At 35.2% G+C, this 26,864-nt stretch overlaps 2 protein-coding genes across 6 annotated transcripts in view; one reads left to right on the top strand and one right to left on the bottom strand.

Moving 5' to 3' along the window:
* Nucleotides 1-26,864, top strand: part of PTPN12 (protein tyrosine phosphatase non-receptor type 12) — a 90,192-nt gene that overhangs the window by 25,537 nt on the left and 37,791 nt on the right. For all 3 annotated transcript variants that reach the window (XM_082632642.1, XM_082632643.1, XM_082632644.1), the window contains 5 exons: nucleotides 7,779-7,887; nucleotides 18,892-18,968; nucleotides 21,281-21,376; nucleotides 22,170-22,208; nucleotides 24,924-24,995. In XM_082632642.1, coding sequence (XP_082488768.1) covers nucleotides 7,779-7,887; nucleotides 18,892-18,968; nucleotides 21,281-21,376; nucleotides 22,170-22,208; nucleotides 24,924-24,995 — 393 coding nt within the window. The remainder of the gene's footprint in view (nucleotides 1-7,778; nucleotides 7,888-18,891; nucleotides 18,969-21,280; nucleotides 21,377-22,169; nucleotides 22,209-24,923; nucleotides 24,996-26,864) is intronic.
* LOC309810554 (uncharacterized protein) overlaps nucleotides 23,300-26,864 on the bottom strand; it is a 91,686-nt gene continuing 88,121 nt past the window's right edge. For 2 of the 3 annotated variants that reach the window (XR_014295018.1, XR_014295019.1), the window contains one exon: nucleotides 25,383-26,077. Coding sequence is in view for 1 of the 3 variants with exons in the window: in XM_082632645.1 (XP_082488771.1) it covers nucleotides 24,702-24,848; nucleotides 25,880-26,077 (345 nt within the window). In the remaining 2 variants the exon portion in view is untranslated. Of the gene's footprint in view, nucleotides 24,849-25,382; nucleotides 26,078-26,864 lie in introns of those variants that run through there. The other variant, XM_082632645.1, reaches the window with a different exon arrangement.

Genomic DNA, 26,864 nt, shown 5'->3' with positions numbered 1-26,864 from the left:
CATGTTCTATCAGGGATGGTATATGTGCACATATAAATAATTATTGTACATTGGGAGATGTCCTAGATGAGAGGTATATAGCAAGTGCTGTGGGTAGAGATGAGGAAGCAGTATGGGAGGAAGTGGAAGATGGGATTGGGTGCCAGGACTATTCTCAGGGAATGTTTCAGCAAGATGATATCTGTACTGAGCTAGAAAGAAGCGAGGAGTTTGCTTGGTAGACTACTAGGAAAATAACTGAAGCATAGAAATCAGGATGGTCAAAGAGTAAAAATCAATACTCTTATTAATACCCAAAGACTGGTAAGGTTGGCCCCTGTTTACTTCAAAGTATGTCCTTTTAGTATCAGCCCTGACTTAGCTTTAATGAGAAGGCATAGCTATGCATTTCTGAAGAAGAATGGCAGACAATTTAGTCTGTCAGGCAGCAGTAGGTAAAGCGTGAGCAAAGATAGGAAGATGAATTTTGAAAGGCAGAGTTTCATATTTTGCACCTAAAGGTAAACGTTGCAGTTGTGTAGTTGAAAGACCCATTAGTTATTTTAGTTGCTTGTAACAGTTATTATTAGAGGCATACATTTTTTTTTTTTTTTTTTTTTCGCGGTACACGGGCTCTCACCGCTGTGGCCTCTCCCGTTGCGGAGCACAGGCTCCGGACGTGCAGGCTCAGCGGCCATGGCTCACGGGCCCAGCCGCTCCGCGGCATGTGGGATCTTCCCGGACCGGGGCACAAACCCGTGTCCCCTGCATCGGCAGGCGGACTCAACCACTGCGCCACCAGGGAAGCCCCGGCATACATATTTTTATATAAATATATTTGTAAAGATTTAAGAACAGCCAGTTAGAGATAGTTATGTTTGGTGGAAATTATACTCTGATTTTACTACTTGCTGCTGTTACTTTGTATTTGAGGCTTTAAAATTTTTTATTTTGTCTTAGTAATCATCCACCTTGTGTGGTTGGATTAGCTCAGTCGTATTACCATTGAGGGGCTTTTGTGACTGATGGCCTTAACATTTCAGGCATAAAACCAGATGAATTTTTTCATTTAACAGTTATTACTGTGTGCCAACTGTGTGCCAAACGCCCTGCCTTTTAAAATTCAGATGGATTTTCCAGTATTTGCCTCAGAAATATTTCGGCGCAATGGCAAAAGCAGTACTATATAGGTACTCATATATTTTGCTACAGTGTAACTCTAAAGCTTGAAGTAATTCCATTTTATTTCACTTTAAGGTAATGTTGTTTGGATTTGTATAGTGTGTGCATATTTACTAAAATTAGTGTCTTATGAAGCTTTTTTTTAAGTGCTAATGACATTCAGGAATTTGGGGCAGTAGTGTGTGGCCTAGTAACAGAGCATGAGAAGGCTTGAGCTCCAGTATTTATTTATAGGCCACCTTATACAAAAAGAATTTGAGTTAGCTTAATTTTATTTTAGCTCTACTACTTTTCTGTCCATTTGTTTTCTTAATTGTCCTGATTGAAAATCCAGCCAACAAGTAAATTTAACACCTGTTCCTGTCTACATTTATTCTGAATTCTAAGTCTGTTTGGTGAGTATGAAGAGAATTAGATAAGTTTTAGCGGTGGAGCTAACACAGCTTGCTGATGGATTGACTGGATGTTGGCGGTGAGGGGAGGCGGAGGTAGGAATCACGATGATTCCCAGCTTTGAGGCTTGAGCAGGTATTGAATGGTGGTGCTCTTTGGACATGGTTGTGATGCCTGTGAGACACCCAGTGGACAATTGGGTAGACAGTTCGCTGTTTGACTCGAGAGATTCAACAAGTGTCACAAACACATTGTCACTAGCTTTGGTCCTTAGATAAACAAGGGAATTGTTCTACCCTTTTAAAGAACCAAATCTTGACACACAACTGGACACCTTAAAGAAGATAGTCATATTGCATGTGACTTTAGGGGCCTCTGAGAACCAGTTATTGATTTAGGATTGGGGAATAAAACGTCTGTGTTTTTAAGAAATAAAGAGAAAGTAATTTGTTTGGAACTTTAAAACAGTGAATATTAAACTCCATTTTTGTTTGCATCACAAATTCTAATGTATTAGAGACATCTCGGTGACTTATCTGAGAAGGCTAATTAAACAATTCTTGAAATCACCCATTTTAATGTGATTTGCATTGCACTAGGTATAAAGTACAATAAGATAGTTCAGTCTCTTCTTTCAGTTTTATAGTCTAATGGGTGAGACATTAGACTGTAAATACTTTTCAGAAGTGGTAATAAAACAGTATTGTTGACTACTAAGTGCTGGGAACTGGGAGCAATGAGGAAGGGAGTGTTCAAGAAAGACTTAGGGGCTTCCCTCTTGGCACAGTCATTAAGAATCTGCCTGCCAATGCAGGGGACACGGGTTCGAGCCCTGGTCCGGGAAGATCCCACATGCCGCAGAGCAGCTAAGCCCGTGCACCACAACTACTGAAGCCCGCGTGCCTAGAGCCCGTGCTTCTCACCGCAACGAGAAGCCCGCGCACCACAACAAAGACCCCAAAATAGATAAATTTATTTAAAAAAAAAAAAAGAAAGAAAGGCTTCAGAAAGGAAATAACACTCTAGCCAGAGTCCTCCTATTAACTCACCAGCAAGAGGAAAAATTGTAGAACTGTGATGATGAGGGGTGGAAGGGTACTTCTGCTGGTGGTGGTACATAATTCTATATGGCTGAAGCGTCATACTCTGAGTAAGAGAGTGTTATAGAAAGAAGAAGCTGGGAAATCAGACAGGCAGCTTTCAAAATATGTTAAAATGAAAGGATTTGGTAATTTATCTAGGAGGTGATAGACCCATTGGAGGGTTTTTAAGTGTGGGACAAATTAAAATAATCAGGCTTGCTTTTTAGAATAGAAACTGAGATAAGAATGGAATTATGAGTTTATTATGTGACTTTCTCAAGACTTTTAAGGGTAGTTGAAAATGTCTTTCTTAAAGGTTTTTTGTTTGTTTGCTTAGTTAAAAAAAAAAGCGCCACACGTGATAAGGGGTGTCAATAGTACCTATAAGTTTATGTAAATATACCATTTAGCTATATTTTTGCCAGTTAGGACAGTAAACGATTCAAAATATTTTCTTGCTTTAGAGTAATTATGTGTAGCTTAATAAATGATTTTATTAGTGTTTAGTTCAGTGCTGTTCTCATACAAACTGTCACGTAGCACTGTAGTTACGAATAATGTTCCTTAGTGTATTATGGCATGTTTCTCAATTTCATATTGACACCTTCACTACAGACAATGGAAATGGTGGTCAGAAGTTAAAATGAAATGATATGTGTAGGTACTTCCCACTTCATATAGTTAAATGAACTTTGGTGGTGCTGCGTCTCCTCAATTTGGTGTGGTATTCAAAGAACAAAACCATCTTCTTTCGTTTAGGCCAGCATTCAAATCTTATTCTAAGATTAATTTATTTAACATATAAGCATTAAATATGCTCCAGGGATTCAGGGCATTACCCATTTTAATCTCACAGTAATTTTGTACTCATAGAGTTTAGAGTTTAGTAGAGGAAATAAGATGTATTCTCTTTATATATTTATCATAAAGAGAAGGAAATGGTGTTTCAAGAGTACATATACAGTCTAAAAAAGAACTCAGAAGGGAAGGATTATTGTTGCATGAGGGGAGTAAGAAACTCTGAAGGAGCTAGGACTTAAAAGATGTATAAGATTTGGAGGTATGTGAGTGGAATGACCACTAAGAAGCAAAGAAGGAGCATACACAAAGACACAGAAAGATGATTATCATGATAATTTTTAAAAGTCGAATCTCGAAAGCATCTTTTTATGGTGTTTTGTTTTGTTTACCAATTACATACTGCTGGTGTCAAGGGCTACCAGATCTGTACGTTTTTGTATTATTCTGATGTTTTAAGAGATTTAGGAAGGAGTTTTGGTTTGCTGTACCTCCCAGTTTATCTAGAATTTAATCTCAAAACTTTGTGGGTTTTTTTTTTTTTTGGCCACGCCGCGTGCGGCTTGTGGGATCTTAGTTCCCCGACCAGGGATCGAACCTGAGGTCCTGGCAGTGAAAGTGCCGAGTCCTAACCACTGGACCTCCAGGGAATTCCCTCAAAACCTTTTAATTCTTTCATTTAAGTACTTTTGTTTATAGGTGGTGTGGGTTTTTTGCTCCCACTTGCTGCTCAACAGTGATCTCCTCCCCATCCCTTTGTTTTTGCTACTTGATAATTACATTTTTCCTTCTTCATCCCTAATCTGTGCTCCTCCTCCCAAGAAAAATCCCTAATCACTTTTCAGAAATTGTCAGTGCTGCCAATCTGTACATAAAATCCAGAGGAATCTAAGAATTGTTGAAAATCAACATCCATTCCTCCATGCGGTCGATCACCGTACTCCTTCTTCTTGAACATACCCTTATACCAGTGGTTCTTATGCACAGCCCACAGACAGCAGCCGCAGCATCACCTGGAAACTCATTAAATGCAAAATTCCCAGGCTGCATCCCAGACCTACCGAGTCAGAAACTCTGAGGGTGGGGCTCTGCAGTCCTCCTTTTAATAAGCCCTCCAGGTGATTCTGAAGCATGCGCAAATTTTACAATATGAATGAAGCATGCTTTAAAATACTCAACACACCCAAGCAAACAAATTGGCCTAGAATATGTGACTCCTTTTGATCTCTGATCTAAGAAAGGTTTTATTTAAAGAAAGAAAGAAATCTGTAGTAGCAAATAACATTTAAAGAGTTTCAGTAATTACTCAATAGTAATAATTAACATTTATTGAGCCCATTTTTTCATGCCAGGCTCTTTGGTGAGAGTAGTAGATATTATCCTCAGATCACAGAGGATGAGACACAGGTTAAATGAATTCAGTGTCTTATAGCCAGAGAGTGTCAGATCAAGAATTTTAATTCAAGCAACTAACTATAAAGCTGATCTTTTTGTTAGGAAATAAGTTCCTATTTGAGGATATCTTTTTAATACAGTTGGGTAGAATTTTTTGATGCCAATATTTTTAAAAGTACGAAACAGTTTTTATGTTTAATAGGCCACCGTTGTTTTATTTATACTACATCATAGATTACTATCTCTAAGGGGTATGAAAATTTCTAAGTACACTACTTATGTAGACTTATTTTAATAGAACATTCTTCATTGGAACCATGACAGTCGAAGGCATCCCATGCTGTGCTAGTCTTTGAGAAAACTGAATGTATAAAAATTCAAACTCAAATTAGATATTTATTTGTGCACAGAAGTGTTCTTAAGTTTCATTATATGAGAAATGAGAAGTCATTTTCTATAAAAACTTTGTTTTGCACGTTTCTCAATAACATAATTTGTCTTGTAAAAGAAGAAATGCTTGGAGTGATTGCAGCAGGTATTCCAGAAGTGCATTTACATTTTATAATTAAATTCATCCCCTCTTCCCTTTGCTTTGTAGTTTTTTTGTATGTGTGTATATATGTGTATGTGTGTTTTTTCAGTGACAGTTACCTAAGTTATATCCCTTTCCCCCTGTGTTTCTGCAACTGTTTGGATTGATATCCTTCTGTTAGTCACATTCACATAGAATATTTTGTAATACATTAAGGTACTATATTTAAAAATGAAAATCTTTGAGCAGAGAAAACGCAAAAATTCTGATTAAATATGTGAGATATATATGTTAGTAACTGGGAGGATCTTTGTTAATGTGGAATAATGAAATTATGAATAGTCTTTTCTTTTACTTTTTTAAACATTTTATTTTTGAATAGGTAATGCATTCATGTAATCCAAAAAGTATGAAAGGACGTATAGTAATGTTTCCTTCCCATCCATTGCCTACAGCAACTCATTCTCTTCCCCATAGACAACAACTTCTGTTAATAGTTTCAGAGATGTTTTATGCACATGTACAAGCAAATACAAATGTATTTTTTTCTTCTTAACACCAAGTTATATATACACTATTGTGTTCTCTGCTTTTTTACACTTAGTATATATTTTTGAGATCTTTCTATATCACAGTATATCAAGAGCTTCCTCGTTTGTTTTCAACATATGTCATATTTGATTGTATAAATGAAACATCTTTTTTTTGTGTGTGTGGTATGCGGGCCTCTCACTGCTGTGGCCTCTCCCGTCGCGGAGCACAGGCTCCGGACGCGCAGGCCCAGCGGCCATGGCTCACGGGCCCAGCCGCTCCGCGGCATGTGGGATCTTCCCGGACCGGGGCACGAACCCGTGTCCCCTGCATCGGCAGGCGGACTCTCAACCACTGCGCCACCAGGGAAGCCCGAAACATCTTTTTAGCCAGTCCTCTATTAATAGTCTTTTCCAATTTTTGCAGTCTTTTGCTGTTATAAACAATTCTGCAATAAATAACTTTGTGTGTACATCATTTATGAGTGTGTGCCATTTATCTAGAGAACAAATTTGTAGAAGTGCAGTTCCTAGGTTAAAGGGTTATGTGTATTTGTAGTTGACAAATTACCCTCCTTAGGGGTTGTGCTAATGTTCTTTTCTACCTGTATTGCATCAAAGTTCTGGTTTTCCCACACCCTCACGAACAGCCCATTTACTTTTTAAATACAATTTTTACCCCCCAGTACACCTACATACTTTGAGAACTTTATTACTACAGGAAATAACATCATAAATGTGGAGAATTTTGCTTTGGCATTGTGCCAGTGCAGAACAAGATTCTAGTTAAATCTTTTTATCTTAAAAATGAATATTCCTGCTTTAGATCTCTAAGATTGTGATGATAAAGTTCAGTAGTTTTTCAGAGAAAAACAGAAAGCTTACTATTCCATGTGTAAGGGTCTATTTTAAGATTATTTCAAGTGTTGTATGTTAAAGTATGTCAATGTAAGAGTAAGTTAAGGATCTTGAATTAAAGTTCTATCTGTGATTTTTAAAAAATATAGACATAATATTCTTAGTTGCTTAAATATTAGCATCCCAAGGAGCAGAAATAAAATGGTGAAAAAGTTAAACATTACCAGATTTCTTTTTCATTTGTATTTAATAATTTTATTGAATAGTAAAACTAGAATGCCTTCAATATGTCTTTAAGCCTGGAAGAAAGCAGGCTCCTTTGAAATTAAATTTCAGCAATGTAGTTGAGTAGTGAATTTAAACAATTCACAATGCTGACTTTCAGTGCTTCTGAAAGCAGGAAGTGTATTACTGACATGCAGAAATATTCCAGCCCAAAGAACATCCCTACCGCCATATGTGGTAAGAATTTGTCACTAACTCACAAACCACTTCTGTAATGCAGTGAATAAGCAGAATTGGTCTTTGTTAGACATTTCCAATCCAATGTCAAAGAACTTTGTTTTGCAGTGTCTTATAAGTAATTATTAGCTTATGCCTTGGAAGGACGCTTGCATATCATGGGTGCTCAAGGTTTATTGAGAGAAGAAATCAAGAAACTTGTACATAATCTTTTAGGCATGATTTTCAAATTTGCTTTTTGAGACCCTGAGTTAAATATTCTGATTCAGTGTATTAATGATGTATTTAAATAAAATTACTTTTATTCTAGTGTCCCCCCCCTTTTTGTTTTTCACTACTCTTTGGAGTATTAATCTTATGTTTGCACTTGTGCTAAAAATAAAATTATCTTAGGGTTAGTTATAAAGGGGTAGGGAGATACTGTGAAATTAGAAAAACAAGAAAATGAGTTGTGAGGAATCAGGGTTAGCAAAGTTCAATGAAGAGCTGTTTATCATTAAAATTTTCATTAAAATTTTGAAATACTAATGTTTTTCTGAACTTGAATTTTCTTTTTTTGATTTTAAGCGACTAAGAAGATTGTCAACCAAGTATAGAACAGAAAAGATTTATCCTACAGCCACTGGAGAAAAAGAAGAAAATGTTAAAAAGAACAGATATAAGGACATACTGCCATGTAAGTTTGAAATGCCATTAATGGAACAAATGGAAATGCTAATTAGCAGTTTTATAGCCTAAACTAGCTTTATTCTAAATAAATAAATGATAATAATTTGTGATTGTGCTTGTCTTTCCTTCTGATAATAGTTTTGTTGTTGTAGTTGTTTTATTGTTTAATTTTTCTTGAAGCATCACAATTACTCTGATACTAACTCACTTTTAAATACTGAAAAATCCAAGTAAAAATACCTTTTGTGGAATCCCTGTTCAAAGAAGTTATTTTGTTAAAATAAAATAATACAGACAATTCAATAAGTATAATTGAATACATTTTGTAAAATGCTAAAAATATTAACTCTTACCTATTGTCTGTTAACAATAAGAACCTTAATTGATTAATTATGCATTAAAAATGAACCATAAGATGATTCATGCCTGTGTGTCTGCTGTTCTCAGTAGTCTAAATATGATCTCTGAGGGCATCTCTGAGGGCATGCCTAAGACTGATAGCATCATATTCTAATAACGATAATATAATTATATTCTTAAATAGCATAGTTTTCTAGCAAAATACCTTTACCTCTAAAAGCATGCATACATAAGGGTCCCCATTTTATAAAGTAAAAATTTATATCATACCTGCTATCTGTTAAAGCTACCAGTAGTCTTTCTCTTTTCCTTCAAGTATCTTGAAATATACACATTCCATGACATTCTTTTTTCTCCATTCATCCTTTTTCCCCTAGCTTTACTGAGGTACAGTTGACAAAATGTCATTCATTCCTAAAGCTTCTTCTTCTAAAATGTCCTTGATAAATTTCTCAGTGACTTTAATTGCCATATTTGGTAGTCTTTTTTTAGTGCTTATTCCTTTCTGTTAACTATTTTGATGTCATTGACCAGCCCCTATTTTTGAAATTTTCTTCTTCCTTAATATCCCTTTTCAAATCGCCTCCTCTCTCTGTCTCCTTCCCTCTCTTTCTTACTGTCTTCTCTGCATAAATTTAATCCTTCATCTTTCTATTGTTGTTCAGCTTTACTCTCAGCTGTGGGATCTGTGAGTGGCTGGTAGTAGCAAAATTATTACAAAGTGTCAGCATAGCATAATGGTGAAGAGTTCTGACTCTGGAAGTTCATATCCTGGTTCTGTCACTTGCTATCTATGACTTTGGACTCATCCTCTCTGTGCCTTTGTTTCTTCATCTTCGAAATGGAGATTAAAATAATAATACTTTTGGGCTTCCCTGGTGGCGCAGTGGTTGAGAGTCTGCCTGCCGATGCAGGGGACACGGGTTCGTGCCCCGGTCCAGGAGGATCCCACATGCCGCGGAGCGGCTGGGCCTTTGAGCCATGGCCGCTGAGCCTGCGTGTCCGGAGCCTGTGCTCCGCAACGGGAGAGGCCACAACAGTGAGAGGCCAGCATACCGCAAAAAAAATAAAATAAAATAATAAAATAAAATAATAATACTTTTAAAGATTATTTTGTGCATGTAAAATGCTTACAGTTATCCCTAGTATATAGCAACCACTCATTAAGCTTTTGGAAAATATACTCTACTTTTCTTACCAGTCCACTTCAGAATAGTGAATAGTATAGGTTTCTGGACAGTTTTTTTTTAAAATTAAGCAATATAATCTTGAGGTACTCTTACTGTGCTCTGGAATTAATGCACATACTCTTAAAGAGACAGTTTCTCTACCTTCTTTTTCTATCATCTGAGGAAATGAATCTCAAACAGCTTCAGGTTTGTTTTCATATGTTGTGTTTCATTCATTAATTTTATAAAAAACTTTGAGCATATACTATGTGCTGCAGATACAGCAGGAAACAAACTGACAAAATTCCCTGGCCCCGTGGAGCTTATATTCTAGTCAAGGTGATGGACAATTAATTCAAATAACATATTATGTTCTCTCATAGTAATTAGTGCTATTGAGAATAATACAGTAGGAGGTACATAGAGAAAGTTGAGAATAGAAGGGGGAAGCTTTATGATTTTAAATAGAGATAGAGGGGGAAGGTCAATGGTATGCTGTTCAACTGCCCCTCTGAAAAATAAAAGCCTTGGTTTGTATTGCTTGCCAATTTCCATAGTAAATGGACTATTTACCATAATCATCACAACAAAACTATGAGGTAGGTACTATTATATGCCATTTTGCAGATGAAAAACTGAGACAGAGAGAGGTTAAATACCTTGTCACACAGCTAATAGGGTGGTGAGAAGTTAAACCCAGGCAGTTTGTACCCAGAGCACTGGTTTTCAACTACAGTGATTTTGCTGCTGAAGGGACATTTAGCAATGTCCGGATGTGGTTTGGTTGTCACAACTAGGCTGTGGAGTGAGCAGGCTGCTACTGGCATCTAGTGGGTAGAGGACAGGGATGCTGTGGCATCCTACAACACAGAGGCTTCAGCCTCCCCGCAGCAAAGAATTATCCAAGGCCAAAATATCAGTAGTGCTGAGGCTGAGAAACCTTGCCCTAGAGCCTGAGCTCTTAATTACAGTGCTATAGGCAGAGTAGCAGTGCCTTTTTCCCTTTAAGTTATTTAAGGTTTGATAAGTCAGTTTCCGATAAATTTCTAGTCATTTTAATTTGGAAAACTATATTGAAAGTAATAGTATTTAGAGAGAATGTTTTCTTACTATCATAAGAATAATGTAAATTGTCAATTTCCTTTGAGTATTTAGCATGTCCAGTGCTTGCAGGTACGGTATATTTTTAAAAACAGCTTTGTTGAGGTATAATTTACATACCATAAAATTTACCCATTTTAAGAAAAGGGAACTTGTGTACACTGTTGATGGGAATGTAAGTTGGTGCAACCACTGTGGAAAACAATATGGAGCTTTCCCAAAAAACAAAAAATAGAACTACCATATGACCCAGCAGTTCCGCTTCTGGGTATATATCCACAAAAAACAAAAACACTAATTTGAAGAGATACAAGCACCCCAGTATTCATAGCAGCATTATTTACAATTGCCAAGATATGGAAGCAACCTAAGTGTCCATCAACAGATGAATGGATAAAGAGGTATTTTAAATATAGACACAGATATAGCGGAATACTACTGAACTATGAAAAAGAAGGAAATTTTGCCATTTGCAGCGACATGGATGGACTTGGAGGGCGTTATGCTAAGTGAAATAAGTCAGACAAAGACAAATACTGTATGGTATCACTTATATGTGGAATTAAAAAAATACAACAAACTAGTGAATCTAACAGAAAAGAAGCAGGCTCACAGATATAGTGAATAAACTAGTGGCTACGGGGAGTGGGTGTGGCAATATGGGGGCGGGGGTGGGAAGGATAAACTATTGGTGTACGATATGCTCAAGGATGTATTATACAACATGGGGAGTATAGCCAATATTTTGTAATAACTATAAATGGAAAGAAATCTTTAAAAAAAGTTTATAGAGGGCTTCCCTGGTGGCGCAGTGGTTGAGAGTCCGCCTGCCGATGCAGGGGACACGGGTTCGTGCCCCGGTCCGGGAAGATCCCACATGCCGTGGAGCGGCTGGGCCCGTGAGCCATGGCCGCTGAGCCTGCGCATCTGGAGCCTGTGCTCTGCAACAGGAGAGGCCACAACAGTGAGAGGCCCACGTACTGCAAAAAAAAAAAAAAGTTTATAGAGTTGTACAATCAACACAATATAGTTTTAGAATATTTCCATCACACCAAAAAGGTCACTTATGCCAGTTTGTAATCTTCAGCCCCAGACAACCACTGATCTGCTTTCCATCTCTAGATTTCCTGAAAATCTCATATAAATGTAATCATACAATATGTAGTCTTTTGTGTCTGGCTTTTTTCACTTAGCATGTTTTTCAGATTCATCCATGTTGTATAATAGTACGTAGTTCATTCCTTTTTGTTGTTCAGTAGTATTCCATTGTATGGCTATCACATTTTGTTTATCCATTCAGTAGTTGAGGAACACTATAAATAATGCTGCTGTGAACATTTCTAGGTAAATCTTTGTATGGACATATGGTTTTATTTTTCTTGGGTAGATACTTAGGAATGGAATTTCTGGGTCTGTGGAAGCTTATGTTTATTTTTTTAAATTATTTTTTGAAATTAATTAATTAATTAATTTTATTTGGTTGCCCTGGGTCTATTTGGTCTTAGTTATGGCTCGCCGGCTCCTTAGTTGTGACATGCGAACTCTTAGTTGGGGCATGCATGTGGGATCTAGTTCCCTGACCAGGGATCGAACCCTGGCCCCCTGCATTAGGAACACGGGGTGTTAACCACTGTGCCTCCAGGGAAGTCTCAGAAGCTTATGTTTAACATTTTAAGGGACTCTTAAATTGTTTTTCAAAGTAGCTGTGTACCATTTTACACCAGCAGTGTATGAGGGTTCTAGTTTCTCTACATCCTTGCTAACTAACACTTGTTATTGACAGTCTTTTTGATTATAATTATTCTAGTGGTTATGCAGAGGTATCTCTACACATCCACTAGAATAACAGAGGTATCTCCTTATGGTTCCAATTTGCATTTCCCTAATGACTAATGATGTTGAGCATTTTTTCTTGTTCTGTTAGCCACTGTATACTGTCTTTGGTGAACAGTCTCTTCAAATCATTTGTAGTTTTTGAAAATTGATTTTTTATAAAATTATAAAAGTTCATAACTTTCATAAAAGTTATAAAGTTTTATAAAGTTGAGTTATAAAAGTTTTTTACATACCCTAGAAACAAGTTTTTTTTCAGATATTATGATTTGCAAATTTTTTTCCCAGTTTCTAGCTTGTCTTTTCTTAATGGTGCTTTTTAAAGTGTGCAAGCTTTTAATTTTCATGAAGTCCAGTTTATCAGTTTTATGGATCATGTTTTTGATATTCAATCCAAGAACTCTTTGCCTAATCCAAACTCAGAAAGATTTTCTCTTATGTTTTCTTATTTCATTCCTAGAAGTATTATAGTTTTAGCTCCTACATTTAAGTCTATAATTCATTTTGAGTTAATTTTTAATATGGTGTGAGGTAAGGGTCTAAAATAATCTTTGAGCATGTGCCATTGTTCCAGCACTATTTGTTGAACATTATCCGTTCTCCATTGAATTGCCTTCTTTCCTTTGTTGGAAATCATCTGACTGTAAATGTAAGGGTTTATTTCTGGACCCCTAATTCTATTTCATTGACTTATTCTTCAGCCAATATCACACTGTCTTGATCATTATAGCTTTATAGTAAGTTTTAAAAGCAAGAAGTGTTAAGTTCTCTGTGTTCTTATTTTTAAAAAATTGGTTTGGTTCTTCTGAGTCCTTTGCATTTCCATATAAATTGTGAGATAAGCTTTGTCAATTTCTGCAAAAAATCCTACTGGAATTTTGATAAGAGTTGTGATGAATCTGTGGATCAATTTAGGGAGAATTGCCATCTTAAACCATATTGACTCTTCCAATCTAAGTGTCCATCAACAGATGAATGGATAAAGAAGGTGTGAAATATATATATAGAATGTCTCTCTCCATTTAGATCTTCTTTATTTCTCTCAGCAATGTTTTACGGTTTTCAGTGTACAAGTCTTGTATTTCTTTTTAAAAAGTCTTTATGCTATTGTGAATGGAATTATTTTAATTGTATTTTCAAGTTCTTTATTACTAGTATATAGAAATACAATTTACACATTTGCATGTTGATTTTTTTTTAATCCACTGACCTCCCTGGACTCATTTATTTTAATATTTAGTTTAGTATTTTTTTGTGAAAACTAGGATTTTTTACATATCAGAATCTTGTGATTTGCAACTAATGACCGTTTTACTACTCCCTTTCCAATCTGAGTGTCTTCTTCGCCTTACTGCTCTGGCTAGAACCTCTAGTATAATGTTAACTTGAAGTGGCAAGAGCAGACATCCTTGCTTTTGATCCACTAAAAGTAATTTCCTCACTATTCAGAGATCACTTAGTTTTTTCTCAAGCCATCTTGGAGATTTGGTTTATTTTATGGTAGAACACTGAGGCTAGTCCTGTAATTAAGAAATTTCTAGATACTCTTGTGTCAAGGATGACCTGTGCTTTTGTCTGTTGAAAAGGGCTCAAACTGAGTTGGCTAGCCTTTAGAAGTGATGGATCAGTGTGTTCTGCCTATCCCAATATTAATTATGGAGATCCTTTTATTTCTCAGACCTAGGATTTATCAATAGGTGTGTGTTTGCTTGGAGGTGACAATATATATTTTTGTTGTTGCAATAGGTGTTGATGTTTGTTCGAGAAAAAAATGTTGCTACTTTAAAGAGCCTCTTGTGTAGCGAATATTGGTTTTATCTATTTGGAATTGGGCTCTTGGGAGATTGTAGAGGCAGTCTGCAAAACCATGGAGAGGAATGATTGTTTTCATTTCTTTAATATTCTTTAAATTATTTCTATTCATGTTTATGCTTAATAACAGCACCGATGAAGAATATTAAAGTATGCATTATGTGTTATACACAGCATAATACTGATTTTAAAATTCTCAGTAACGTACTATGATTGGGACTTGCCTTGCAGTCCAGTGGTTAAGACTCCATGCTCCCAGTGCCGGGGGCCCAGGTTCAGTCGCTGGGAACCCTGGTTGGGGAACTAAGATCCCACATACCACAACCAAGCCCGCGGCAACAAAGACCCAGCACAGCCTAAATAAATAAATAAATAAATAAATAAATAGGTCGGGGTGGGGGGGGAACTAAGATCCCACATACCACAATTAAGCCCACGTTGCAACAAAGACCCAGTGCAGCCTAATAAATAAATTAATAAATAATAAATAAATAAAAATTTAAAAAATTATAAAATATATATATATACTATGATTCTATAGTATGAAGTAGTGACTACAAAATTTGCCTGTGCTTTAGAGTTTTTAAAAAAGCCATTTCTTTTTTAAAAATTGTTATTGAAGCATAGTTGATTTACAATGTTGTGTTAATTTTTGCTGTACAGCGAAGTCATTCAGTTATATATTCTTTTCCATATTCCTTTCCATTATGGCTTATCACAGGATATTGAATACAGTTTCCTGTTCTATACAGTAGGACCTTGTTTATCCATCCTATATGTAATAGTTGGCATCTGCTAATCCCAAACTCCCAATCCTTCTCTCCCCCCGCCACCCTCCCCCTTGGCAACCACAAGTCTGTTACCTATTTCTGTGAGTCTGTTTCTGTTTCATCGATATGTTCATTTGTGGCGTATTTTAGATTCCACATATAAGTGATATCATATGGTATTTGTCTTTCTCTTTCTGACTGACTTTACTTCGTATGAGAATCTCTAGGTCCATCCATGTTGCTGCATGCAAAGGGCATTATTTATTTCATTTTTAAAAAAAGCCATTTCTGTGCCCCATCTTGAACTGACTGAATCAAACTTACTGCAGAATATGCAACTTGGAAATCTTGCATTTTAATTTGCTTTTCCCAGTCCCCAGCTGCTGTATGATTAGCCATAGGTGAAATAAGATTGGCAAAATACTGATAATTATTGAAGTTTGGTAATGGATAGATGGGGATTCATTATACTATCATATTTTTGTATATGCATAAAATTTTCCATCACAGAAAATTAAAAAAACATTCCCAGCTTGCATGTAGCAAGCACCTTGGCACAAGTCTTGACTATCATTTGGGAGCCACTGTTCTCATTTGGATTCACAATCCCCAAAACATTTACTAAGAATCCAGTGGTAAACCAACTATTGTACAAAGTCTCTGGCTTTGAGATACTTTGAATAGAGGCTAACATGCCACATGAATAAGGGTAATTAGGTGGGACCCATCATTACTGGCAAACATGGTTGAGAGGAAGCTTCATATAGTTACTTAACTGTCATTGTCCTAACTACTGAATTATTCTATTGTCATTTGCCCAAAGCATAGGATTTTTTATATGTATATTTCTTATCCCAAATGGCTTTTAAAAAAGACATGTAGGATGGAATTAAATAAGAAACAAAGCATTGATAAACATGTAAACATTCTTTTTCCTGGAAACATGGTAAGGAGATACATAATTTTAATTGGAAGCTACTATGTCTTTCTTATATATCTCTTCCTACAAATTTCCAAAGAAAATTTCACCAAAAATAAATAAATGAAATCAGCAGAACTGGGCCGTTGTACTAATGTATAAAATTCGGGTCATTAGCAAATAAATTAGTTATTCATTAGTTTTCCTTTTAAAAAGTTTGCTAAGAAGTTTATTTGTATCTGTTACCATTTCTGTATGTCTTTTTGTATTTTCATTGCCTTTAATAGTCATTGTCCCTGGATTAGAAAGGACCAAAATGATAGAGGCATGTTACATGTTATGGCCCTTTCTAATCTAGAGACCATGAATCTTAGATAATCCTACTACTTTAGGGTTTCATAGGCTCAAAGTATGTCCCCAAATATTTATTTACTACAAAGGGAAAGATAGTAACTTCACAGTGGAGACACCAGCTGACACCAAATTAACCAAGACCAAGGTTAACCTCACAAGTAACATGACATATTGACATCATGAACCCCTTGGTGTGTCTTCTCACTGAGGACACATGATTGTTCTCTGCTGTTCTGGACAAAATGCATAACCTCATTCCAATCATAAGAAAAATATCAGTCAAAGGAACTTTTATGGATTGGAAGAGACTTAGGAGAAATAATAACAAAGTGTATAGTGGGATCCTGGCAAGAAAAAAAGATACTTTTTTTTAACTGGTAAAATTTGTTTACAGTCTGTTGTTTAATTAATAGTATTGTAACAATATTAGTTTTCTCATTTTGATAACTGTGCTATGGTTATGTAAGTAAGATGTTAACATTAAGGGAAGATGAGTGAGGGATGTATGAGAATTCTCTATACTATTTTTGTAATTTTTCTGTAAATCTAAAATTAGTTCTAAATGAAAAGTTTTAAAAAATCTATCTGCACTACCTATGACCAAGGGCTGATTTTTCTCTCTTTCCATAGATTTCATATAAATCAGCAGGAAAACATAGACATATGGGGATAATGTTCAGAGGGTATAAACAAGCAGCTTTGGTAAAAGAAATACAAACAACTATATGAAAATATGCAACCATTTGCATAATTCAAGAGATGCAGGTCTGATGTCTTATTTTTTAGATTGTCAGCTATTAAAATATATGATAACACCCAGTTAGTTACTCTTACTAATAACACTTGCATAAGTTGGTATATACCTTTTAGAGGGCAAGTAGCAATTCCTCTGTTAGGAACTTATTACCCTCTGGTACTGCCGGTAACAGATCCAAGTACTGCAGTGTTCATTGTAGTAGTGTGTCTAGTAAGAAAAAACGGCCCATCGGTAGTGTAGCTAGTGAGATAAATAATGAAACGTCCATATAACATTAAAAAAGAGTAAGGTGATCTGTTTTTGCTCTGGGAAGAGTTCTAGGATATATTGCTAACTGAAAAGTAACAAGGTTCAGAACAACATGTTTAGTATGATTGTATTTGTCTGCTTTTTCAAAGTATATAGGTATATGCATAAAAATTTCGGAATGAAAAAGGAACTTTAATAGTGTGTTTTTTGGAAAAGAGAGAGCCCTGGAATTCAAGAACAGGGGCAGTTCACTTTTCACCTTGTATCTTTTTTTTTTTTTTTTTTAAATATTATTTATTTATTTATTTGGCTGTGCCAGGTCTTAGTTGCGGCACACAGGATCTTTAGTTGTGGCATGTGGGCTCTTAGTTGCGGCACGTGGGATCTAGTTCCCTGACCAGGGATCAAACCTGGGCCCCCTGCATTGGGAGCATGGATTCTTAACCACCAGACCACCAGGGAAGTCTCATCTTGTATCTTTCTTTAAGATCTAATTTTTAAAAATCATATTGATATTACCTTTATTTTAAAAATAAAAGTACATAATTTTATTAAATTAATAAAATTTATATTTTGAGACTTTCTTGTAAAGATTTTTTTTACCCTAAGTGGACATTACCTAATAATAAGTATCACTGGTGAAGTGCAGTATTGAGCACTTTTCATACATCATCTTAATTCATTTATTTGTCACAGTTTACTTAATTTTTCTAATTTCTTGTGAAATATGAAAGTTAGATTTCCTTACAAGAACTTTGGCAAATGTATTTATGTATAAATGGTTAGTGTTCATCACCTAGTATGCTTGTTAAAAACTGTAGACACTTAAACCTCAGACTCTTGTATAGTATATCTAGGACGATGCCCAGGAATTTGTATTTTAAAAGAGCTCCTGAGATTTATTCTGACTCCAACTTTAAAACACAGCTTTACAATCAGACTTCCGGTCAATATGATGTTAGAAATTAGCCTGCTGGTACCTAGAGTCAATTTTCATTCATTGTTTTTTTTTTTTTTAATTAATTTATTTATTTTTGGCTGCATTGGGTCTTTGTTGCTGCGCACGGGCTTTCTCTAGTTGTGGCAAGCCAGGGCTCCTCTTCGTTGAGGTGCACTGGCTTCTCATTGCCGAGGCTTCTCTTGTTGCGGAACACAGGCTCTAGGCGCATGAGCTTCAGTAGTTGTGGCGCACGGGCTCAGCAGTTGTGGCTCGTGGGCTCTAGAGCATAGGCTCAGTAGTTGTGGCACATGGGCTTCCTTGCTCTGTGGCATGTGGGATCTTCCCGGACGACAGCTCGAACCTGTGTCCCCTGCATTGGCAGGCGGCTTCTTAACCACTGTGCCACCAGGGAAGTCCCATTCATTGTTTTTTTTTTTTGCGTTACGCGGGCCTCTCACTGTTGTGGCCTCTTCCATTGTGGAGCACAGGCTCCGGACGTGCAGGCTCAGCGGCCACGGCCCACGGGCCCAGCTGCTCCGCGGCATGTGGGATCCTCCCGGACCGGGGCACGAACCCGTGTCCCCCGCATCGGCAGGCGGACTCTCAACCACTGCGCCACCAGGGAAGCCCCGATTGTTTTCTAAAGTAAATAACTTTAGTTATTTATTTAATCTTGTTTATGGTTTGTTAGGAAAAAACCTGTTTGCCAATGGGATATAATTTATGAAATCCTTTTTTTTCTTGTAGTTGATCACAGCCGAGTTAAGTTGACTTTAAAGACTCCTTCTCAAGATTCAGACTATATCAATGCAAATTTTATTAAGGTATGTATTAACCTTAAGTATTAACTCTGCCATATTTGATGTCTTCCTACATACTAATTTTATTATAAGTTTTAAAATTGCCTAACATGATACCAACACTAAAAGGAGTAAAAATAAAAGCACAGCCATGACATATTTTTATGGGCTTTCCTTCTAGCTTCCTTATTCATAAAGAGTTTTGCTTGGTTTTATGATAGTGGAGATAAAGTTTTTCTATTTTTGTTTTTTCTTTTACATTGAAGACTTATAAACACCTTACTGATTGTTAAATCTTCTCATTTGTCCCCTTGAGTTTAGGTACACAAATGTACATGGTCATTTCTGTTGTTGAACCATATAGGTTGTTTCCAGATTTTCTTGATGGTAATATTGCAGTGAACATTGTTATTCTTTTTTTTTTTTTTTTAATTTATTTATTTAATTTATTTATTTTTAGCTGTGTTGGGTCTTCATTGTTGCCCATGGGTTTTCTCTAGTTGTGGCTACTCTGTGTTGCGGTGAATGGGCTTCTCATTGCAGTGACTTCTCTTGTTGTGGAGCACGGGCTCTGGGCACGCAGGCTCAGTAGTTGCGGCGTGCGGGCTCTAGAGCGCAGGCTCAGTAGTTGTGGCTTGCGGGCTCTAGAGCGCAGGCTCGCTCAGTAGTTGTGGTACATGGGCTTAGTTGCTCCATGGCATGTGGGATCTTCCTGGACCAGGGCTTGAACCTGTGTCCCTTGCATTAGGCAGGCGTATTCTTAACCAATGTACCACCAGGGACGCCCTGAACATTGTTATTCTTTTGAATAATTTCTTAGAATAAATTACCAGGGCTGGAATTACTGGGTAATACTGATTTAAAATTACAGAATATAAACTTAGATTAAAAACTTTTGGCAATTGTCACTATGTTTCAAGTGACAGCTGAAATGCAAGATTAAATATAGTCTTTGTAGATAACCTTTTTTGGATACTCTGATCAAAAGCAGTCAAGTTTTTTACATATTTATCAGCAGAGAGAGAGAGATTCAAACTGCTACTTGAGTAAATAAAAGACTGTTTTGTTCTGTTAGTTATTCTGTGCTTTTGAATCTTTCTAGTTATATGGCAGTATAATTTCAATTATTTTATATATGGTATTTATACATTTTTTTAAGGTTCTTTTTCTTTTTTTAATTTTTTAAAAAAATTATTTATTTAATTTATTTATTTTTGGCTGTGTTGGGTCTTCGTTGCTGCACGGGCTTTCTCTAGTTGCGGCGAGTGGGGGCTACTCTTCATTGTGTTGCATGGGCTTCTCATTACAGTGGCTTCTCTTGTTGTGGAGCATGGGCTCTAAGTGCTCGGGCTTCAGTAGTTGTGGCGTGCAGGTTCAGTAGTTGTGGCTCGCAGGCTCTAGAGCGTAGGCTCAGTAGTTGTGGCACACTGGCTTAGTTGTTCCACGGCATGTGGGAGCTTCCCAGACCAGGGCTCGAACCCATGTCCCCTGCACTGGCAGGCAGATTCTTAACCACTGCGCCACCAGGGAAGCCCCTATATATATCTTAATATAATATTTTGTTGAGAAACATATTAAGGTGGTAAGAGTTATATGGTAAAATTAATATCTATGTCAACATTGAACAGTCATGGTTTCAAATAAAAACTGTTTTTACTAAAAAGTCAATTTTACTACAGTTATGGCAAAACACAAAACTAATAGGTTAAACAAAAATTAACACGTAGGTAGTTCGTTCTTTCAGATACTATTGATGTTTATGTTCTTTTATAAGGACATCTGTTAAAAGTTCTAGTTTTTAATTGCACTTAATAACACTGACCCACTGTATGATTCAATTATGTGCTGGTTTAGTATTTTAGTCCACTATTTTGTTTGATATATTCTTGGGTTTATTATTAAGTATACATAGTAGGTGCTTAAAAAACTTTAAGTTGAATAAGTTACTAAAGGCAGTTATGGAAGAATCTAGGTAAGAAAGAACTGTTAGCTAGTTTCAGTATTATCTTTTGGAATTGATGCATGCTTTTATGTTTCTGCTAGAGTTAGCTTTGTTGACTAGGTACTAAGACTTTTGTTTTTAATTCCTAGGTAACTAATAATTTTAAAATTAGCACAAGGAGGTTTAATTATGAATTCTGTGCACCATGTCTAATAATTACACAAAAGTAGTAACATTTCATCAGAAGCTGAAGTGAAATATATTTCGCCATTATTTGGGAATGGTTTAGGCAAAAACAGCAGTATTACTAATAAAATTTGAAAACTTAAAATTTATGTAAGGAAATATTTTTGTTAATCATAATAAATATGAAATTTGCTTTTAACCCTTTTAGGGTGTTTATGGGCCAAAAGCATATGTGGCAACCCAAGGACCTTTAGCAAATACAGTAATAGATTTTTGGAGGATGATATGGGAGTACAATGTTGTAGTAAGTATTACATGTAATGACATGACTTTTGAGCCATAATGATATGTTAATTATAGCTAATGTTTATTAAAAAGACAACAACTGATGGCTAGGATTTCTCATTAGATTTTGACAAACTTGTCGAAATATTTCAAGAATAGGGTGTGATAATACTTTGAATCTTGTCCTATGTCAGTACTAGTAAGACAACTACCAAATAAGATAGACTGGTAGATGAGTGGAGGGAGAGCTATGTGATAAAAACAATTATTGTGAAATGTTAATGGTAGAGAATAGATGGTGCCTATAGAGGGTTTACTGTAAAATTATTTCAACTTTGCTGTATGTTTGAAATATTACATTATAAAATGTTGGGATGGGTAAGCAAATGTAATAACCTTTATGATCAAAGACAGTTAAATACCTTCAACCTTAATAATTTTATTAAATGTATGTAAAGTATTGCTATTTTATTGGGTAAATATCCTGAATGCGTTATTTTAATATTATTTCAAAAGACAGAAGTCTATAAGCTTTAAAAAATTTAATTCAAATCAAATACATCATGTTATTTGAAGCCAAATTTAATTTGTTGATATTTAGTTAGTTAGCCCTTTACTTCAAAGGAATGATTTTGATCATTTCTTTAACTCATACTTTAATATTAAACCTACTTTTTTTTTTTTTTTTGACAGGCCAGGCATACTTTTGCTCAGAATAAAAAATAATTATTGAAATGTACATTTTATTGAAAAAACAAAATTGTGTTTAACTGATACATTCTTTATCTCATCCCACCCCCACTTCTTTTTAGATCATTGTAATGGCCTGTCGTGAATTTGAGATGGGAAGGGTATGTATAACTATTAACACTTAAAATAATTGTGGAGTATTCTTTTTATTACTTCATTTCTAGGAATATATATACCTGGTCTTTTATTATACTCTTAGCCCTAGTTTTTAAAATAGTTACTTCTTTTCTTTCTTTGTGTTCTGCAATTGCTTTTATTTCATCAAAAGGAGCCAAATAATCCCCAAGCACATCAACTTTTATATTTTATAAATACATTTAATAGATTTTGTACTGTTACTTAGTAGTCTTCAAATATTTAATGGTGGTGTAAGTAGAACACTTTTTATGGATTGAATAAAACTGAGAATAAAAATGAATTCAATAATTCTGATTAATTTTCATCAATTTACAGCTTGAATATTCTAATTTCTGTGTGCCAGTACCACTACATTTTTGTAATGTTATCTCCAAAGAGAAGAAAATTCCTTAATCTGAAATTTTTAACATTGGTAAAAACTCTGTCCATGTGAAATTAGTTTCAAAACCGTTGTGATCTCCTGCAGCATCAATTCCTAAGTCTTCATTTTTAAGTGTGGGCTTCTATAAATGTGAGAAACAAATCAAACAAATTATGTGGTGATTTGAAGTCTCCTTATACAAAGGTAGTTCATTAGTTAAAGTAAAAGTCATTTTTTAGTTGTAAAACTTCTTATGAAAAGTTTCAGTAAAGGATATGTTGCATAAAACAAGATAATACATCTTTCAGTTATGTGAGATTTTATGATCTATAAATCATTGGAAAACTTTATTTTTACTAGTAATTTTTGTCATTCCGCCCAACCATATCATTTACAAATAGTGGAAGTATTAGCAATATTGGACAGAAAATGAACAGTCTAAGATTAGAAAATAAACAAACTGAGAAAGTAATTAAGTAATTGTAATTACAGTGCAAACTGTTAAGTAATTAAGTTATCTGTTTAAGTATTGTCAGTATGTACTTCAGTACCATTACTATTAATCAGTGGTGTTAGGAAATTTAAATTTCACCTTCCTAATTTTTTTACAGTTACTTTTAAGATTTAGGCTTTGTTTCTCTTCATTCTATTAATAAGCTCACACTGTATATCAGTAATAATACTTGAAAAATTAAGTTGTATTGCATGCAGAAATTTTTGAAGCTAATGTTTTTTTGATTCATAGTGTTTTGTTAGTAGTCAGTTTTGTTGTTTTGTCAGTTAGGGCTATGAATTTATTTGATAACCTTGACTTTGACTTAGAATGTGACCTAATGGAAAGAGCACAGGTAATAAAATCAAACAGACCTACACTTTACTAGCATTTGGAGCATGGTACATTGAACTGTCCCCCTGAAGCTGAGCTTCAGCTTCCTCATCTCTGAAATGAATGATAAATTATTATAGATTATGTATATATGATGTTTAACATTATTTTTGGAATCAATTGTAATTAGTTCATACCTGAAATATAAGTACCAATATAATCATTACTCAGTTATTGCTCATCTGAATGAGGGGCATGTTAGTCACAAGCTTTCATTCTTACTAAGTTAATCTTCTATAAATCTATTTTCTGTTTGAAGATGTTAAAACTTTCCTAGGCCAAACAACAAGAAAAAAAAACCCTTCAAAATAATTTAATTTTATCATTTTCTATAAACTTTACTGGGAAATGAAGTTTGTGGCTTTAAGGCTTCTAAAATATTAATAGTATTTACTCTAAGCTAAACTGACACACTAGGCCGTTCTACTTTGTTGCCCTGAGAGCAGTATTGTCAGCTTACAGTTAATTCTAGCCTATAGGTAACAATTCCACTTACTATATATGGAACTATGAGAATTTAATAAGAACTGATGTATTTCCCATGCCAAAGGTTTATTTTAAGCTAAATTGTCACTTAAAGGGTTTCATTTTATTGGGTCTTGGTAAAATTGCATCATTTCTTGCATCAGAATCACTGGATCTTCTGTAAAGTTAGGCTTTCATTCACTTACCTAAGTTTCTAAAATGATGGGGCTTGATATTAGAAACCAATGAAAATTGAATAGTTTACTATTTCTATACCTGTTTAAAATGGGCAAGTAAAAGGGGAAACTGTTCGATTGCACTTTCTAGAATCTCAAAAGTGGATAGTTTAAATAATACATTATTCTTGTATGGCGTTCCACCAGTGGAACATTTGAAAGAAACTTTTATTTAGTACTTGAAACAATCATATAAGATAAGGATTATTATTCCCATTTTTACAGGTAAAGGAACTAAAGGTCAACCAAACAGTAAAATTGCTACTTGCAAAATTCTTCGGATACCAAGTGGAGGGCTCTTTCCACGATGCCACAGATTTTACACTTAACAAGAATTCAGCCAGTTATTATAGGGATTGTCATTTTACAAGCATTAAAACTTGCCTGGCAACTTTTTATACTGAATGGACCTCCTTGTGCCAGGCACTTTTTTTTAAAGCAATTTTTCTTTTCTAGAGGAGGATCTTTGGAGTCTACTCTATATACCAAGCTGGTAGCAATGAACAGTTTATAAACTTATGTTAATAAGTTTCTTATGACTAATCTTGGAGAGGTCATGGTAGCCTACCTTTATGGTTAGTTGGGTAAGTCTGAGAGCTCCTAGTTCCTTGCCTGTTGATGGCAGTTTTTCTGTTTTCTGGGAAGGAAGAGCAACCTGAACACAAAATATTTGTTAAAGTTCAAGTAAAACAAATTATCAATTATTTACTAACTTTTTTTTGGAAAACAGAAAAAATGTGAGCGCTATTGGCCTTTGTATGGAGAAGACCCTATAACATTTGCACCATTTAAAATTTCTTGTGTAAGTATCTATTTTTATATACATTATTTAATCAGGTAATGAGTATGTTAGACTGATAATTAAATTATAATGTGGTATGAACCTGGTTTTATATAAGCCAAGCCTTCAATGTTTTCATGTAAATCTACACTTAATAAACAAAGATTAATAATAATGTTTGTTTTTATACTGCTTTTAAATTAAGAAGCTTTGAGAATGACTTTTCATAAATGTATAATTTCCTTGTACCTTATTATGTTAATTCTGTGTTAGTCTTTGTATATAAGTTGATCATAAGTGTTATATATCTAAGAATAAACAAGTAACTGCTTTGAGTGATCTATTTGAAAAGTGGTATAAAGTATTAGTTTCAAATTCAACAAATGAGAAAGATCTTTGATGGCTGAAGTATAGTTTATTATGTTAATCTTTCATATCTTTGTTATCCTCCCCAGAATTGTTATAATTATGTACAAAGATGGGTTTGAGAACTTCCATCCTGAAAGTAGAGATTGATCTTTTATGGCAGAAAACTTGATATGAAACTTAAAATATATACCTATTTGATGAGCTGTGGAAGTGAATTAAATTCAAGTTCTAAAACTAACAACACAAATCTGAGAAAATGAATTAAAAAACAAAAGCAGTGAAGAAACAACAAAAAAGAAGTAAAATATAAGCTTTAGAATAGAACCAACAATTTGCTTAGGTTTACACATGAAGGTGTCTTTTTTAATCACTTGAAAGAAATATATTGTCTTATTTACTCAACTCAAAATACGATGATTAAACATACATGAAAATTAAATAACTTCCCTGTATTAGTCACGGTTTTCCAGAGAAACAGAAGCAGTAGGATGTTTATATATATAGAGAAAGAGGTTTATCATAAGGAATTGGCTCACATAATTATGGAGGCCGGCAAGTACAAAATCTGCAGGGGAGGGTGGGCAAGCTGGAGACCCCCGAGGAGCTGATGCTTCAGTTTCACGCTGAGGAGCAGCAGCCTGGTGACCGAGAGCTGATAAAATAGTTCTAATCCGAAGGTGGGCAGGCTGAGACCCAGGCAAACTGATGTTCAGCTCCAGTCCAGAGACAGTCTGCTGTAGAACCAAGAAGAGCTAGTGTTACAGATAAAAGCAGTCTCCTGGAGAATTCTCTTACTTGGAGGAGGCTGGTCCTTTTTTTCTGTTCAAGCCTTAACTGATTGGATGAGGGCCAGCCACCTTACAGAGAGCAGTCTGCATTACTCAAAGTCCACGGATTTAAATGTTAATCTCACCCCAAAACTCCCTCACAGGAACACCAAGAATAACGTATGACCAGGTATCTGAGCACACCATGGCCCAGCCAGGTTGACACATAAAATTAACCATGACATTACCCATCTCATAATTGCTTGTTTTTGACTTTGTTTTCCATGGTTAAATGAAATATAATTTCTGTGATTTTACTCGCCATTGGTGAATTCAAGAAGTCCTTAATTTTATGACTTATTTGTACTTAGGACTTATGAATTCCTCTGATGCTACCAGAAATTTAGTGCTTTCTAGGTTTATGTAGAAAGGACTCAGACTGTTTTACACAGTCTCCTTTATAAATACAGTGTGATTTTTGTAATGTTAACTGTAACTCATAGTTAAGTGGCCTGGATTTAAAGTGTAGTCAATACTCTCAAGTCCTGGTTAGAACTAACTGTTTGTGGATTAAATTTAAAAAATTTAAAAATCCTACTGCATTTCATATTGTTTGGAATGAATAAAAACCAATGCATAACCATATTGTACTCCTGTGAGGGAACACTACTCCCTCACCAGTTCAGAAAGTATTCTACAATATTAAGTCCCTGGACAGTCCAGGAAACCTAGTTCTGTGCAGCATGGTTGTGTT

The sequence above is a fragment of the Mesoplodon mirus genome (genome assembly GCF_964341445.2).
Source record: "Mesoplodon mirus genome assembly, chromosome: 9".
Lineage (NCBI taxonomy): Eukaryota > Metazoa > Chordata > Mammalia > Artiodactyla > Ziphiidae > Mesoplodon > Mesoplodon mirus.
Note: the sequence above shows the minus strand (reverse complement) of the source record. Positions and strands in the feature narration are given on the sequence as shown.